This window comes from Camellia sinensis, unplaced genomic scaffold, assembly GCF_055761805.1.
Source record: "Camellia sinensis isolate YWXY unplaced genomic scaffold, ASM5576180v1 Unanchor1, whole genome shotgun sequence".
Classification (NCBI taxonomy): Eukaryota; Viridiplantae; Streptophyta; class Magnoliopsida; order Ericales; family Theaceae; genus Camellia; species Camellia sinensis.
Window position 1 is genome coordinate 99,526 of NW_028128987.1, and position 14,626 is coordinate 114,151.

The 14,626-nt window shown below is 35.8% G+C and overlaps 1 protein-coding gene across 1 annotated transcript in view; it reads left to right on the forward strand.

The window, feature by feature from the left end:
* LOC114264971 (glutathione gamma-glutamylcysteinyltransferase 2) overlaps positions 1 to 14,626 on the forward strand; it is a 35,363-nt gene that overhangs the window by 12,676 nt on the left and 8,061 nt on the right. Inside the window, exons 4-11 of the mRNA XM_082910530.1 lie at positions 930 to 990; positions 1,085 to 1,112; positions 1,246 to 1,295; positions 1,392 to 1,489; positions 5,861 to 5,999; positions 8,581 to 8,822; positions 9,130 to 9,293; positions 13,651 to 13,702. Of these exons, the coding sequence (XP_082766656.1) occupies positions 930 to 990; positions 1,085 to 1,112; positions 1,246 to 1,295; positions 1,392 to 1,489; positions 5,861 to 5,999; positions 8,581 to 8,822; positions 9,130 to 9,293; positions 13,651 to 13,702 (834 nt within the window). The remainder of the gene's footprint in view (positions 1 to 929; positions 991 to 1,084; positions 1,113 to 1,245; positions 1,296 to 1,391; positions 1,490 to 5,860; positions 6,000 to 8,580; positions 8,823 to 9,129; positions 9,294 to 13,650; positions 13,703 to 14,626) is intronic.

Genomic DNA, 14,626 nt, shown 5'->3' on the forward strand with positions numbered 1-14,626 from the left:
CATTCAGATAGCATACAATTCAGTTTTCCATGACCGCTGAGTGGATGAAATACATTGATTGTCACTTTGTTTGTCAACACTTTTAGTTGGGAACGATTGCTCTTCCTTTTGTTCCCTCTACCTTGCAGCTTGCTGGCTTCTTCTCCAAAACTCACACTTCTACTCACTTTCGGTTCTTATTGGACAAACTCTCGAGGCTCTCATCATGAGTTTGATTGAGGGTGTGTGTGTGAGAGAGTTGTAATATTAGTTTATATACAAGGGTGATTTAGTGTTTGTTTCGTTATAGTTTCCTAACTAGGATTTGGCTTTTTGTATATATACTAGTGTTTGTAATCTTATTAGATTAATGCAAAATGTTATTCCTCTTTTCTAGTAGTTGCATCTACATACAAACAACTAAAATAATGAAAATAATTATTTTAGGACAAAAATAATAAAAAAATGTGACATCGTGGCATGACTGATATGTATCCCAACGTGTCCAAGGTGTCTCACACGTGTCGGATATGGCTACAAAAACTAAGTCGACATATCAGTACTTCATAGGTGATGAGTCATACTACAATAATGTTCTCATTCTTAGTCTTATTACACTTTTTTTACCATGATTTTTCTAGTATTTTTAGTTACATCTACATACAAACAACTAAAATAATGAAAATAATTATTTTGGAACAAAAATAATAAAAAAAATATGACATCGTGGCCTGACTGATATGTATCCCATTGTGTCCAAGGTGTCTCACATGTGTCGGATATGGCTACAAAAACTAAGTTGACATGTCTGTACTTCATAGGTGATGAGTCATACTACAATGTTCTCATTCTTAATCTTATTACACCTTTTTTACCACGATTTTGCATAATAAGATCGTTTTTTTACTTGTTGAACTGTTGTTATTCTTGTGTTTTTGTCTTTTGAGCAGGTATTGGCTTTTGAAAGAGAACTCACACCCTTATGGGGCATCGGTGATAATTTGCTTTTAGGTAATATTGCATTGTTCTATGTCTTCTTTGCTACTTGTTAAGAGGGTGTATACAGTATCTCTGTTTTGTGACCAATGCTTTCAAATTTTTACAGGTACTCCAGCTAGTTCGAATATGAGGAGGTCAATTATACATCTTTTGTACCTGTGACATTGCATTTGCTACGCTAATGCTAGTTTTTTTTCTTTCTTCTTCTTCTTCTTTTTTTGATAAGTAATTTACTATGCTAGTTTCTGAAAAATGTTTTCTTAGCAGGGGAGGGGCTTTGAACTATAAATTTAGTAGGCAATTTTCTTTGTCCCATGGTGTGTTACTCAATTTTTTTTTTTTTTTTTTTTGTTTGGCTATTTTTACTTTGGAGAAATACTAATTATTATTTTCTGAAATTTTAAACGTACCAGTGGAAGAAAATTTCCTACTTAAGAGTGGCTTGGAAATTGGAAACAAGCATGATCTTCCTTCCCCACCCGCAGTAGAGCTTGCTTCATCCGAAGGAGAGGTGAAAACCTTATTTTCTTGCATTTCTTAATGCACCATTTTTAACTAATCCTTTCTAGTTTGGTATAAAAATCAAATTATTCTAGTTGAATTTATGCAGGATTAGTATATCATTTTTGTTGTGTTCTTAGCTAGATTGGAAGGTTCCTGTTTTCTTATGTTTATTTGATTGGCAAGAGTCTAAATAAGCAGCATAGTATCTATTTCTAGGCTCAAATTGGAATAAGATTGAGGTTGGTATTGGAACAAAAGATATTATTAGACTCTTTTCAGTAAGGAATTTATTTTAATGGCTTGTGGGTGGGTTTGTTATGGTTTAGTTGTCAGTAGTTTTATGGCTCATTTCTAATTTTTGTACAAAACATATTTGCTTTGATGTGATGAAGAAATTTTTGGTTTTTCCCTAACTTACTCGATCTAAAGATGAAATCTTTGGAGATCGTTTTTTTCTTTGTATTGCTTATGTACATGATGCAGTCTGTGAATGGCTTAATGAATCAAATTCAGAGGAGAAACTTCAGAAATTGGATTGATTTTAAGTTGGAACCATGTTTTGATCCCTTAGTGCTAGTTTGGCAATTGCTTTTTTCTTTTTTAGGATAAAGATGTTACTAAAAAAGTTGATGCCTTTGGCAAATGCTTAAAAAGTTGCCTTTTGGTATTGAGAAAGTTCAGGTAGGGTTTGAATTTTTTTTTTGACTTTGATGAACTTTTTTTTTATTTTTTTTGGACTTGGAATATAAATTTTTTTACCACCCTAAATTTTTTTACTACCGACAAAGTTTTTGAGAAGTAAGCAATGGTGGCCAGATTTGGTGCAGTGCTGAGTGCATGGTTATGACTTCAGATGTTAATGAAAGACTTGGATTCATGAAGCTATATCGTGATAATAAAGCGACCATCAATATAGCTTATAACCTTGTTCAACCTGACAGAATCAAGAACATTGAGATTGACAGACAATTTATCAAGGAAAACTTGAATAAGGGTGTGATTTGTATGCCCTTTGTAACATCATAAGATCAATTGGCTGATAAATTCATTGAAGGGCTTAATTGTACAGTTTTCAATTCCATTGTTTTTATGTTGTGCATCAGAGATATCTATTCACCAATTTGAGGGGGAGTGTTTCTAATATGAGGGTCCTTTTCTATTTAGCATATTATTGAATAAAAATACATGCTATAAGGGAGAGAATCCTAATTTTGGTCTTTTCCATTCAGCCGTACAATAGATTTGTTTTCTCTTCGCTCATTTTATTGTTCTTTCATTTCTTTTGTACCTCTTACATCTCCTGTATACTCTAAAGAGAAATGATTGCTTTTGAAGAATTACTTGAAGGTAAGAAGTCGGTTGGATGTAGGTGGGTTTTCATTGTGAAACATAAAGCAGATGGTTCTGTTGAGGGATATAACTTATAAGGCTAGGTTGATGGCCAAAGGATTTATTGAGACCTATAGAATTGATTATCAAGAGACCTTACCACTAGTAAAGATGAATGCCATTAGAGTCATTCTTTCCTTGGCCTCTTCAGTAGCTTGATGTAAAAAATGCTTTTCTTCACAGTGACTTGGAAGATGAAGTATATATGGATATTTTGCTTAAATTTCCTCTTCCCAATGGTAGTGGCAAGGTTTGTAGGATAAAGAAGTCACTATATGATTTGAAATAGATATTGAGAGCCTTGTTTGACAGATTTGCCAAAGCTACACAAAGATTTGAGTATCACCAATGTTGAGTTGATGACACTCTTTCTCAAACATTCCTCACATGAGAAGATAACTATGCAGATAGTGTATGTTGATGATATTGTATTGATTGGGAATTATGTAGAGGAGATGAACAATTTGAAAAATTCCTTGTCCAAGGAATACAAAACAAAAGATTTTGGGGATTTGAAGTACTCCTTGGGTATTGAAGTTGCTTGATCCAGATATGGTATTTTCATCTTGTAACACACGTGCTTGATCTTTTGAAGGAGAATAGGATGTTGGGATGTAAACCTGTGGACACTCCCATTGAACACAATCATAAACTAGTTGATAGTGAAAGTAATAGTTAGGTTGATAGGGGTTGTTGTTGTTGTTAAGTTACCAATTTTCTTAAAAGCTTAAGCGGTTAGGAAAAGCTTAAGCGGTTAGGAAATGGGCCAAGCAATGTATATCAAGTTATCTAACACCCTCCCTCACGTGCAACCCCGTCTTGCACGTGGAGAGACAAACATAGAGCAAACAGAATGAGAAGCAAACAACCAAATAGAGAGATGAAACCAAATGGGGACATGATATCAAATCCTAATGTTGAGACTTGAACCCAATACCATGTTAAGTTAAAAAGCTTAAGTTGTTCGGAACAGGGTCCAACAATGTATATCAAGCTATCTAATAGTTATTAGTGACTTGTGGGTAGACTTAGTTGCCTTTCACATGCCTTGATTTAGGATATTCAAGTAGAATGGTTAGCCAGTTTATGTGCTCATCTAATGGGGTTCATTTAGAGGTTGTGGATAGGATATTGTGGTATTTGAAGTCAACACGTGGTAGGGAAATATTGTTTCCCAAACATAATGATCTGCAGATAGAAGTCAGTGCTGATGCAAATGTGGTATAATTTGTTACATACTTGAAATCTACTTTTCTACTGCACCTTTGGAAGGGGTAACTTGTGATATAGCGTAACAAGAAGCAATCTGTGGTTGTCAGGTTAGGTGTGGAAGCAGATTTTGGAGTTATGGCTCATTAAATATGTGAATTGTCGTGGTGTGGTTGAAGTCGCTTTTGAAGGAACTAAGTTTGATTTGAAGGAACTAAGTTTGATTAGGAAAGTTCTCTGAAGCTGTTATCAATATTACTCATCAACTTAACATAATCAAATTGTGGAAGTAAAATAAAGGCTCTCCTAATTCTATAAAGACAAGAACACAAATTTAGAAGCTAAGAAAATTTGGCAATTACTAATATTCTAGACCAACTATGACTATGACTGCCAATTCCACTTCAATCATATTAGGAAACTTTGATGACTTCTAATTCTGCTCTCAATATCAAAATAGGAAACTTGTCTTTTTTACCATTAAGATTATTGTAAACATAATAAAACCAGTATATATATTACCCATTTAATAAATTGACCCAAAATAAAACCCATTGGCAACCCTACAACCCATGTCCAACAAGTAGTGAAATTATTATAATACCCTTAGTACTTAAACCATAATAAATTCAAATAAAGTCTCAAAATTATTCCAAAACTTTCCATTATCTTCATCAGGTACTTTAAGGTGGAAGCAGGTCACTGGGTTTGTTGCCGGAAATGGTGAGAGGTGTGCTTTTGGAGTCATCTTTGTGATTCCACAGACAGGGAAGGACGTGATACTTTAAGGTGGAAGGTCATGTTGTGAAATCTTTTTATGAAGCTTTGGTGAGTCATAGAGGATTTCTTTCCATGGGAAGATATTTGAGCCTCCAAGGAGGCAACTAGTTTGCCTTTTTTAGGTGGACAAGGTGTATTGAAAAATCCTTAACATCGACAGTTTGATTAATAGGTCACAAATTCATGTTAATTGGTGTTCTTGTGTAAGCGAGATGGTGAATCATCCAACCACTTTCTTGTGTAACCAATTTGATGGGAAGGAAGAGCATTTCTAATATTATTAGAATTTTGTCCCTTTTGTATGATTGGTTCTCAGGCAGCGTTGCACCATCCTTGAACAAATTTTTTTGAACTTTGTAGTGCCTTTCGAGTGTATAAGAATTTTAGGTTTTTTTTTTGGAATTAAATATAGTGTATAAGAGTGGCACTGTCACCCAGTTGATGCCTCTTCTTTTACATGTTATGGAATATTACTTAAAAAATATAAATATTTAACCACATTCCGTTGTCCTTAAGACAGTTTTTAGAAGAATATGACACTTGGTGGTTTAGAAACAAAGAAGAGAAAGGGAGAAGAGAGCAGAAGGAGAAGGGAGAAAATTTGGAGATTAAGAGAATAGAGGTAACCAAATTCTGTATGTAATCAATAATGCCAAAAATAATGTAATAGTCGATGCATTCCATCCATATATACCTGAGCGCTGCGTAATTAGGAAATAAAAAGGAAAATAATAATAAATTTGTTGTAAAACTAAAATATTCCTAAATAAAGCTAAATTCTAAAGCTAATAATCTTGATCTCCATCACTTACGCACAATCAATGAAGAATTTCTTTTCTTTTTCCTTCTTCTTCTTCTTTTTTGTTTGTGTGTATATTTGTGTGGCTAAGATCTATGTATCTTTAAATTTATGTTAATGTATGTGCATGCATGTATCATTCCCGCAATTTCATTTTTGATCCAAGTAAATTAGCATTATGTTCTCTTTTGTTAAATGCAGCAACTTTTGTTAGAAGCTTTTCAAGCAGGAAGTGCAAAAGGTTTTGTTCATGTGTTTGGCTCATATGTAGCATTGTCAGAGCCTGGATTGTATGGACTGGCCAGCATCTCCACTGTCTTGAATGCCCTTCGACCTACGTCAGGAAAGAAATTCAATTCTGACCTTATTATGTTTATTGTGTTCTCATAGGATAGAAGTGTATGACATGTGTAATGTTGTTTGCATCTATATGTGGTTGTATGCACTTTTCAGATTAGCTGCAATGGACCATGTGAAATTTGTGTGTGGTACTTCTGATTATATGTGCACATGTATTTTTCTATTTGTAGATGATTTTTGATTGTTTTCACTTTAACTTTGCTTGGATGGTTGTTAGCCCATCCCACAATTAATACCCCATTTACATGTAACATTTTCTTTGTTTATTAAAATTAAGAGATTGTATGAGGTTCTCTTCTTTGTTATTTGCATTTGAATGGCACTACGGGAGGTTCAGAAATATGCATATGTAATGTAGTAACACCTTGGGTGTTACAGGTTTCTTCTTGCCTAATTGGTTTTGTATCTGCAAACAGGTGGAGGATTCAGTTGATCACTTGTTCTGTGATGTAGCTAGAGGCTTATACAGCTTACTGTTATGATATTTGGTGTGTGTTGATTGATGTCTAGGGTTGTTAAGAATATTATCTGCCGCGCCACAACCGACCAACCCAGCCCGACCCATGTACTTGCGGCTGATTTCGAACATTCATTTGGTCGGAAGGGGGTGTGAGAATAGCAAAAATTCAGTGATCTATAACAACCTCGCATCATTAAGTGTTTTGGAAAAAAGTCTCAATTTTTATGTTCTTTTTTTAAGTTAATAAGCTGTTGGGTGGGTTTTGTTTATTTTATGTTATATTAAGTTATAGAAGTCAAATCTATATTCATAATTCTGAAATTGCTGGGTGTAAACTAAATTTTATGGTCAGTTGACGCAGTAGGTCATGTTATTAGGTCATTTCAGTAGTCGATGTCTTTGTTAGAATAAGAATTGTTGTAGCGTTATACATTGTGATTCTTATAATTCATTAGAGAACAAGTTTTAGTGAATGATTTTGGAGATTTTTATGCCCTTCAGAAATTTTGTATCTAATTGTAAGCCCTAGATATGTTGCCTAAGGGACCCTGAGTGATTCATTTTTGTTGCATTTCTTTTCCAATTTCTGTTCTTTGTTCTTCTGCCCCCTTAAGTTCTTTGCTGCAGATCCAGTTTAATCACTATCTTACTCTCTGACCCAGAGGCATACCTTTGTAACCTAACCCAATTCGAGGTTGTTTGGGAAGTGCTAAATAAGTATACTTTTTGACTTTTTATGAAAAGATATGCAGAAAAGTAGAGAGTTGATGTGACTCAAAAAAGATAATAAGATAAAAATGTGCACTTTTTTAGTATATGCCAAAAGGATTAATACTGCCACTCCATATCCTAAAAAATATTGCTGTTTCCATCACTGTTTTACCTGAATTTCATGTCGTTAAACAGGACTGGAACTGGCACTGTCAACTGTTTACAGGGGCTGTTTACAGCACCCTGAACAGCTTCATATTTTCTTTCTTGCTTCAATATAACCACACAACTTTTCTTATTGTTATTCTCTACAAACCTTAGTAGCAAGAAACTGCTATGGGGGCCTCGCTACTCGCTCCAGAACCTCGCCCCTTCCCCCACCCCCACCCCTGCTCCCGCTCCCAATCTTAAACTCTTCTATAGGGCCCTCACTCCCCGTCTCCACTCCCCGTTCATGCAACTATACAACAAACACTGAATCCCATGTGCTTTTACCAGTGATTTAACTATAAACTTGTTATAGTCAGCCCTAATAAAGCCCCTCCGTGGCTACCATATGCAAATTTTGGCATTAATTCTTGTGGGAGTGTGTTTCATCACACTTATCCTGCATCGCTCCCATGTCTTGTTTTCCTTAGGACGATTGGGTAAAGATTTTGTTTGGCCTAGCCACAGAATAAGCAGACCATAATTTATGGACTCTTCCTCCCCTTCCTATATCAACTGCTTCCACTTTTGCTAGTGTGCTCCTCCCTCTTTTGGATACCACCTTACTCAGATTTCCACTTTGTGCTTGGCTGTGTTTGGTCTATTTTATCTCCTTGTTTGAGTTGTCAACTTGGAGTACTAAAAGCTGTACCTTTCCCCGTAGTAATAAGTGTACTACATCTCTGTTCTATTTTTTGCATTTTAGTATGAGGGGTTAGTGCTTGCAAGGTCTTAATTGATATATATATATATATATTTTATTTTATTTTCATTGCCAGATTATTGCTGTTATATGTGTCTTTATTCATGCATACTAGGTCTCACCTGTATTGAATATACTAGGATCTACTAATGTGTTTCGCACTCAATCCTTCGACATTGTTGTGTTTTGGCCTGATTATGGACGTTGAGTACATAAACCGCTCATATTTGAACAAATTTTCCCACAACTTTTATGTGTAGATCCATCAGCTGGCTGTATGCTTTATGTAAACAGTGCTATCTTTCACATGTTGCAATTGCTATTTACAAATCCAGACTCTTGTTAGCATTAATTGAATTTTTAGAAGATTAATCCCTTCTCTGATTTATTATGCGTTATTCACTTGGTTTTAAGCTCGCATATCCTTTTGCCTATGTGACTGACTCTCTCTCTCTCTCTTGCTGGGGTTGGGTGGTGGTGCAGGCAGTTGGAGATGTTGTTTTGAATTTTTGTTGGATTCTTGTGACAATTTTGAAAAGGTCATAGCTGAAGGACTTGGATTCGGTAAACTTGCTTTTTTGGCTCATTGCAATGGAGCTAAAGTTGAAGTTTTTCAAACGAATCTATGCACTATTGATGACTTTCGCAATTATGTCTTGAAATGTGCAACTTCAACGGATTATCATATGGTCTCATACTTTGATAGATCCCACTTCAAACAGGTATGCATCTTTAATTTGTTAAAAATCTATTTTTAATTTTGAATAGTTTTCTTTTCATTCATTTTTTTTTTTCACTACCCAAATTGCAACTTACAATAAGATTTAAAAATCTGCTTCAAATACTTTTGGGCTAAGTTTCTTCATGAATAACAATATTCAATGTACACACGTTGAATGTCTTGCTGGTCATGGAGTTATCCCATAGCATGACACTAATTTAAAATCATGTTTGTTTATCTGTTTCTTTTTCTTCTGCTTTTGATAAGTGAAAAGTGTTTCAAGTGAAAATTATGTCTTATAATGGCAGATTGGTGGCAGTCATATTTCTCCAATTGGTGCATATCATGGTGGACGGGATTTGGTACTTGTTATGGATGTTTCTCGATTTGAGTATCCTCCTTTCTGGATTCCACTGACACTTCTTTGGCAAGCCATGACTTCAATTGACAAAGCAACTGGAAATCACATGGGGTATGGATAATGTTTACCAAACCCTATTGAAGTTAAACATTAATCTCATTGTTCCATTTATCTTCTATATTTGATAAAAAAAAGTGAAATATTGTTGTTAAGAGTATGGAGTATAGACAGAGTGAACCGACATAGCGATTACTTTCTGCATGATCCCCGTCATTCATAGCTTAAAGCACAAACATTGATGTAGATCAATAACTTACCTGGGCAATAGCCACCAATTGTGAAATGTGTTAAAGATGACCTACAATTTATTGAAAATAATGTACTGATGATCATATTGTTCAAATAATTTAAGGTATTGTTAAAACGGTGGTCAACTGCCAAATTTACATTTGATGAACTGATACAGTTAAAGAAACTATGCCTAGTTTGCTTGGCAGAAACTATGCTGAGTTGAGGAGCAACTTTGATGGGAATTGTCGGTCATATTTTTATTGTTTTTAATGAAAATAATGTGTTGTATGAAAGAAGGAGCTTTTGTGAGGATTATTTTTGGGGTTATTCCTGCTAATTATTAATTAACAGACATCGGTGTGAATACGAATGATAACAAACATGCGCCTGGAAGTTGGCATCCTAGGTTTGAATGGTGAAGTCTAGCATACCTTTTAGGTATAAGTCACTTAAAGAGGGTGGAAGAATAACTATGGGGCCAAATTTTGGTTTGTAATTTCTTTCTGGTTTGGATAGGCAGTTTTAGATATCTTAGTTATGTCTATTCGTTTTTTTTGTTGTTGATAGATATCTTAGTTATGTCTATTCAACAATATTTTGATGAGATAATTCTGGATGCAGTCCATAAGATCTGATTACATCAGTTTTGGGAATCTAGCTACTTGTACCCACATCTGGCCTACGTCAGTTTGCAAGTAGAGTGAAATATTGTCTATCTTGAGGTGTTAAATATCCTTGCTTATGGTGTTAAAACATCTATAACATCATATCCTTATTCAAAAGACTATAATATTCCAAAACTTATTTCAAGGATGGATCACCTCTACCTGCATACCAACTATACAAAAGAGACAAAATTCTACCCTTCAATATAAAATTAGGTTCATCCACCCTATCAAAAGTCCTCTGATTGCACTCTCCCCTAATAATTCATATCAAAGCTAAATGCACCAAAAACCAATCTTTTTTTCCTTCTCTTCCCCACTCTAGCCCCCTTCCCAAATTCAATAAAATCCAACACATTCCTAGGGAATTCGCACACTAAACCATAGCCAATTATTAAGGAGACAATTGAAAATTCCACATCTTGGTTGCACATATAACATCACTCAAAATGAATTGGCCACCTCCTAATCAAGTTATGAATGGCAACTATTTTTATACGCACTTCCATCCATACAAGACGAAGCTTTGGAAACCCAAACTCCTTTCTAAGGAAAGGACAAACCTCTATGAACTCAAAGCCTTCGGAGTTAAATCTTGTTCACCACAGAACATCCTCTCCCTCTCCTATATGTGGAATAGCATACAAAATACCATGAAGATTCCCCAACTCCTTCGCCTCCCAATCATTCAACTCTTAATGAAAAGCAATATCTTCAAAAACTTGAGTACCTTCCTCTTAAAGATATTTTCTGACTACTCCCCTATTAACCAAAATATGAGCAAGAATAGAGAAATGCTCTTCCAGCTTGTCCTCTTCACGCCAAAGATGACTCCAAAAGCAAACTCTTCACCATTCCCAACAACAAATATGACTTGGAAAATCTTTTTGAAGTGTCGTTCCATATGCCATAGCCAAAAAGTATGGACACAAACATGGACACGTGACCTGACACAAACACTCCAACATGGAAATTTTAAAAAAATGTCGGAGATGACATATGAGCGACACGTAGAAAATATATAATTTTATATATTGCTTATATGTCATATATAGGGATAGATGATTATTATATGTCAGATATGAATATTTAATTCAAAGATAATAAATTTTAAAATTTGAAGGAGGAAAATAAGTATAAATTTAAATTATTTTTCTTTTCTCATTTGATACCAAGTAAGTTTATTCAAACTTGTAAATGTGTGAAGTGTTGGGAAGTGTCCAATGAGTGTCGTGTCAATGTGAGACACGTTGTTGGACCTGACACATTACCTTCTTAGAATGTCCATGGTTTTTTGAGACATAGAAATCTCCATCGAAGACCAATCCCCCTCATACTTCCATATTTTGATTTCACCACCAATTAAAACTGATATAGTAAAAGAGCAGAATAAGAGAATGAGAAGATAGAATGTATGGCTATTGTGAGAGACCCAAAAAGTAGGGTTGCCTCTCATTAACACTTGTGTTTATATTAAAAGGGTTAATTACACGCACCTTGCTTGAGGTTTCTGGCAATTACAAAGTTGTCCCCTGAACCCAATTGTAGAGGTCAACCCACTAGTGAGGGAAAAATAGAGGGATAGAAGGCAGAGAGAGAAAGAGAAACATCCCCATTGGCTACCCAGTGGAACACATTGCAACTCGCTATTGCTACCACCTAATAACCGAACCACCATATTCCATTATCACTGCAATCTATCACCATAACCCCCACTACAAACCCCCATAACCACTAACTACGACTTGTAATGCCCAATCTTCCAAACATAGAAATAATTTGAAGCCCAGTGCAAGCTATATGTATTCCTGCATACATACATTCAACTACAAAGACCCATTCCCAATCCAATAGGGAAAACATCTTTCAAGAAAGATGAATTGATGAAGAAAGAGCAAAATCTACATGTAGAAATCAACCTAAAAACCAAAAACCACCAGTTATGAATCCCACCATTAGGGATGGCAATTTGAACCTGGCTTGGCAGGGACCCAACTCCCCAAACCCCGATTTGAGCGGTTTTTCCTCGAAAAATATCCCCGCGGGACGGGGATGGTATTTAAAAATCAATCTCCAATTAGTTTCAGGCCGGGGGCGGGGATAAGTGTCCCAACTCCGTACTCGTCCTGTCCCCGTCCCCATCCTTGTTTGTTCCCGAAGTGAAATTACTAGTTTACCGCTATATATATATACATATGTAAACCAAACCCTCATCCTCATCCTCATCTCAGTTTTGTCTTCCTTTGTGTCTCTCTCGTTCTCTTTTCCCTCTACTCGCCCTCTCACTCTCGCACTGTCAACGACGCCGATCGTCCTCCTTTGTTGTCCATCGCCACTGTCCGCGACGCCAATCGTCCTCCTTCGTCCACTATCGCCTCCTCCGATCTCCTCCGTCGTCCATCGGCGCCGATTGTCCACTCTCTCTATCTCTCTGTGACACAGATACACAGATCTCAGATCTATTTGTGTATGTGTGTATACATGTATGTGTGTGTGTATCTGTCCATTTTTTATTTTTTTGCTAGTGGATCTATTGATGATGCCGATCGTCCTCTCTCTCTCTCTCTCTCTCTGTGACACAGATCTCAGATCTGTTTGTGTATGTATGTATACATGTATGTTTGTGTGTATCTGTCCTTTTTTTTTTTTTTTTTGGTTTATGGTATGTTGATGTTGAAAATGAAACAATTGGGGATGATGATGATGATGTTGTTGTTGTTGTTGAAACATATTTGGGGGGTGGGGAATTTTCGGGGTCGGGGAAACCCGATCCCCTTTAGGGGGAGGGGATGGGGATGGGGATGGTGGTAGGTTCCCCGTTGGAGATCAGGGCCAGGGAGATTTTCACAATTGGGGACGGGGAGTGTGATCCCTGGCCCCGGCCCGTTGCCATTCCTACCCACCATAGACTATAATTCCTTAACTGATTGCATTTACATGCTTAAGGGTTTCATTTTTTTAGATGAAGGATGCAACCAACAATTACTGATCTACCAAACCTAAAAGCATCATCACTTTAATTTCACCATTGCAATTTAAGGACCCAAACCCTTAAAACCCACATGTTCTTGTGGAAATATATTTAAGAGAAAAGAAGTGGGAGTATACATGAAGGGACCAACCTCCCTTTCTCTTTCTCTATCATGAGTTGTTGATGTAAAATGTTAGCTTTCTCATTATCTTCCATGTAGGCACTGGTCATTTTTATACGTCACTTTATTTAACTGCTATTTCTTATCGAGAGAGCTAGTTGGCATGTAGAAAAAATTCGTATGTTTTTCCACTTCAATGACTTGTGGGGCTTGTCATCTTTTTGTACACTATTATTTACATTCCTTTTAATGGATAAGTAAAATTATTTACATCCTGTTTCAAATTCAGTGAGCCTATTGGTTATAAAGATGAAGTTCATATGTTTCATCCACTTTATAAACTTGCACTACTGCACTACTCATATGAAATCAATACCCTTGTTTTCTGCAATTTTAATTCTTGTATTTCTGTTTTTATAGGTTTATGGTTCTAACAAGGCTTCCCTATGATCCTTGCGTGCTTTATACACTGGTATGATGCTTGCTGCAAGTTCTTTCGGTTATAATTACATGAATTCATTATTTGTCTTTCATTTATAAAAGAGTCATTATTTATGCCTTTTCTTGTTGCACTTGTTTTCTACGTGCTGTTTTATTTGAACTGACAATAGTCAGGAATTGGTTTCCACTTACTGGGATTAGCTTAGAATCATGTTCATTGATTTTGTTATTTAGTTTATTGGTTGCTGTTTTTAGGATTGAGGAAAATTTTGATCCCAGTGGAACCACCAATTTTCAAAGAATTCTTCTTAAGAATGCCCATATAAATGAAGTACTTCTACAAGCATTAACGATTCTTTTCTCAAAAAATTCCACACAGACCTTCATCAAATCAGATTTAGCATCTCAACAATCTCAAAAAACTGCCATAGAAAGTCCATCTGGCTTCGAAGACTTGTGTCTTTCACACTCAAAGGCTGCCACTCTAAATTCCATCTTGTCAAAATTCTTTCCAACCAATTAGTTTTATTGCTATCCTTAAATGGAGACCATTCCAAACCTTCAGGGACAATTTGAGGTGTTCAAATAATTTATCAACAGTATTAGCGTCAATCCTCCACACGGATAAGATCAACAGTACAAACTGATCATGCACTTGCCTTAAATCTATATGAGTATGTGGCTTAGATTAGGAGCCAATCGCAATGCTCAGTCACCACAAAAATCACCAAGGGATTTGTAAAGCTTAAAAGAATTACCAAGAAACTCAAGATATGTATGTATGCGGATTATAAGCTAAAACTCACTTAAGCTCTCTCTCTCTCTCTCTCTCTCTCTTATGCATGTATGTTCTAACATAGAAGACGAAGCATCTATATGTCGGAAAGGAGAACCAAAAGGATATAGAAAACCAAAATCACAACTTTATACTAGGTCATACCGACAGCACATTCCA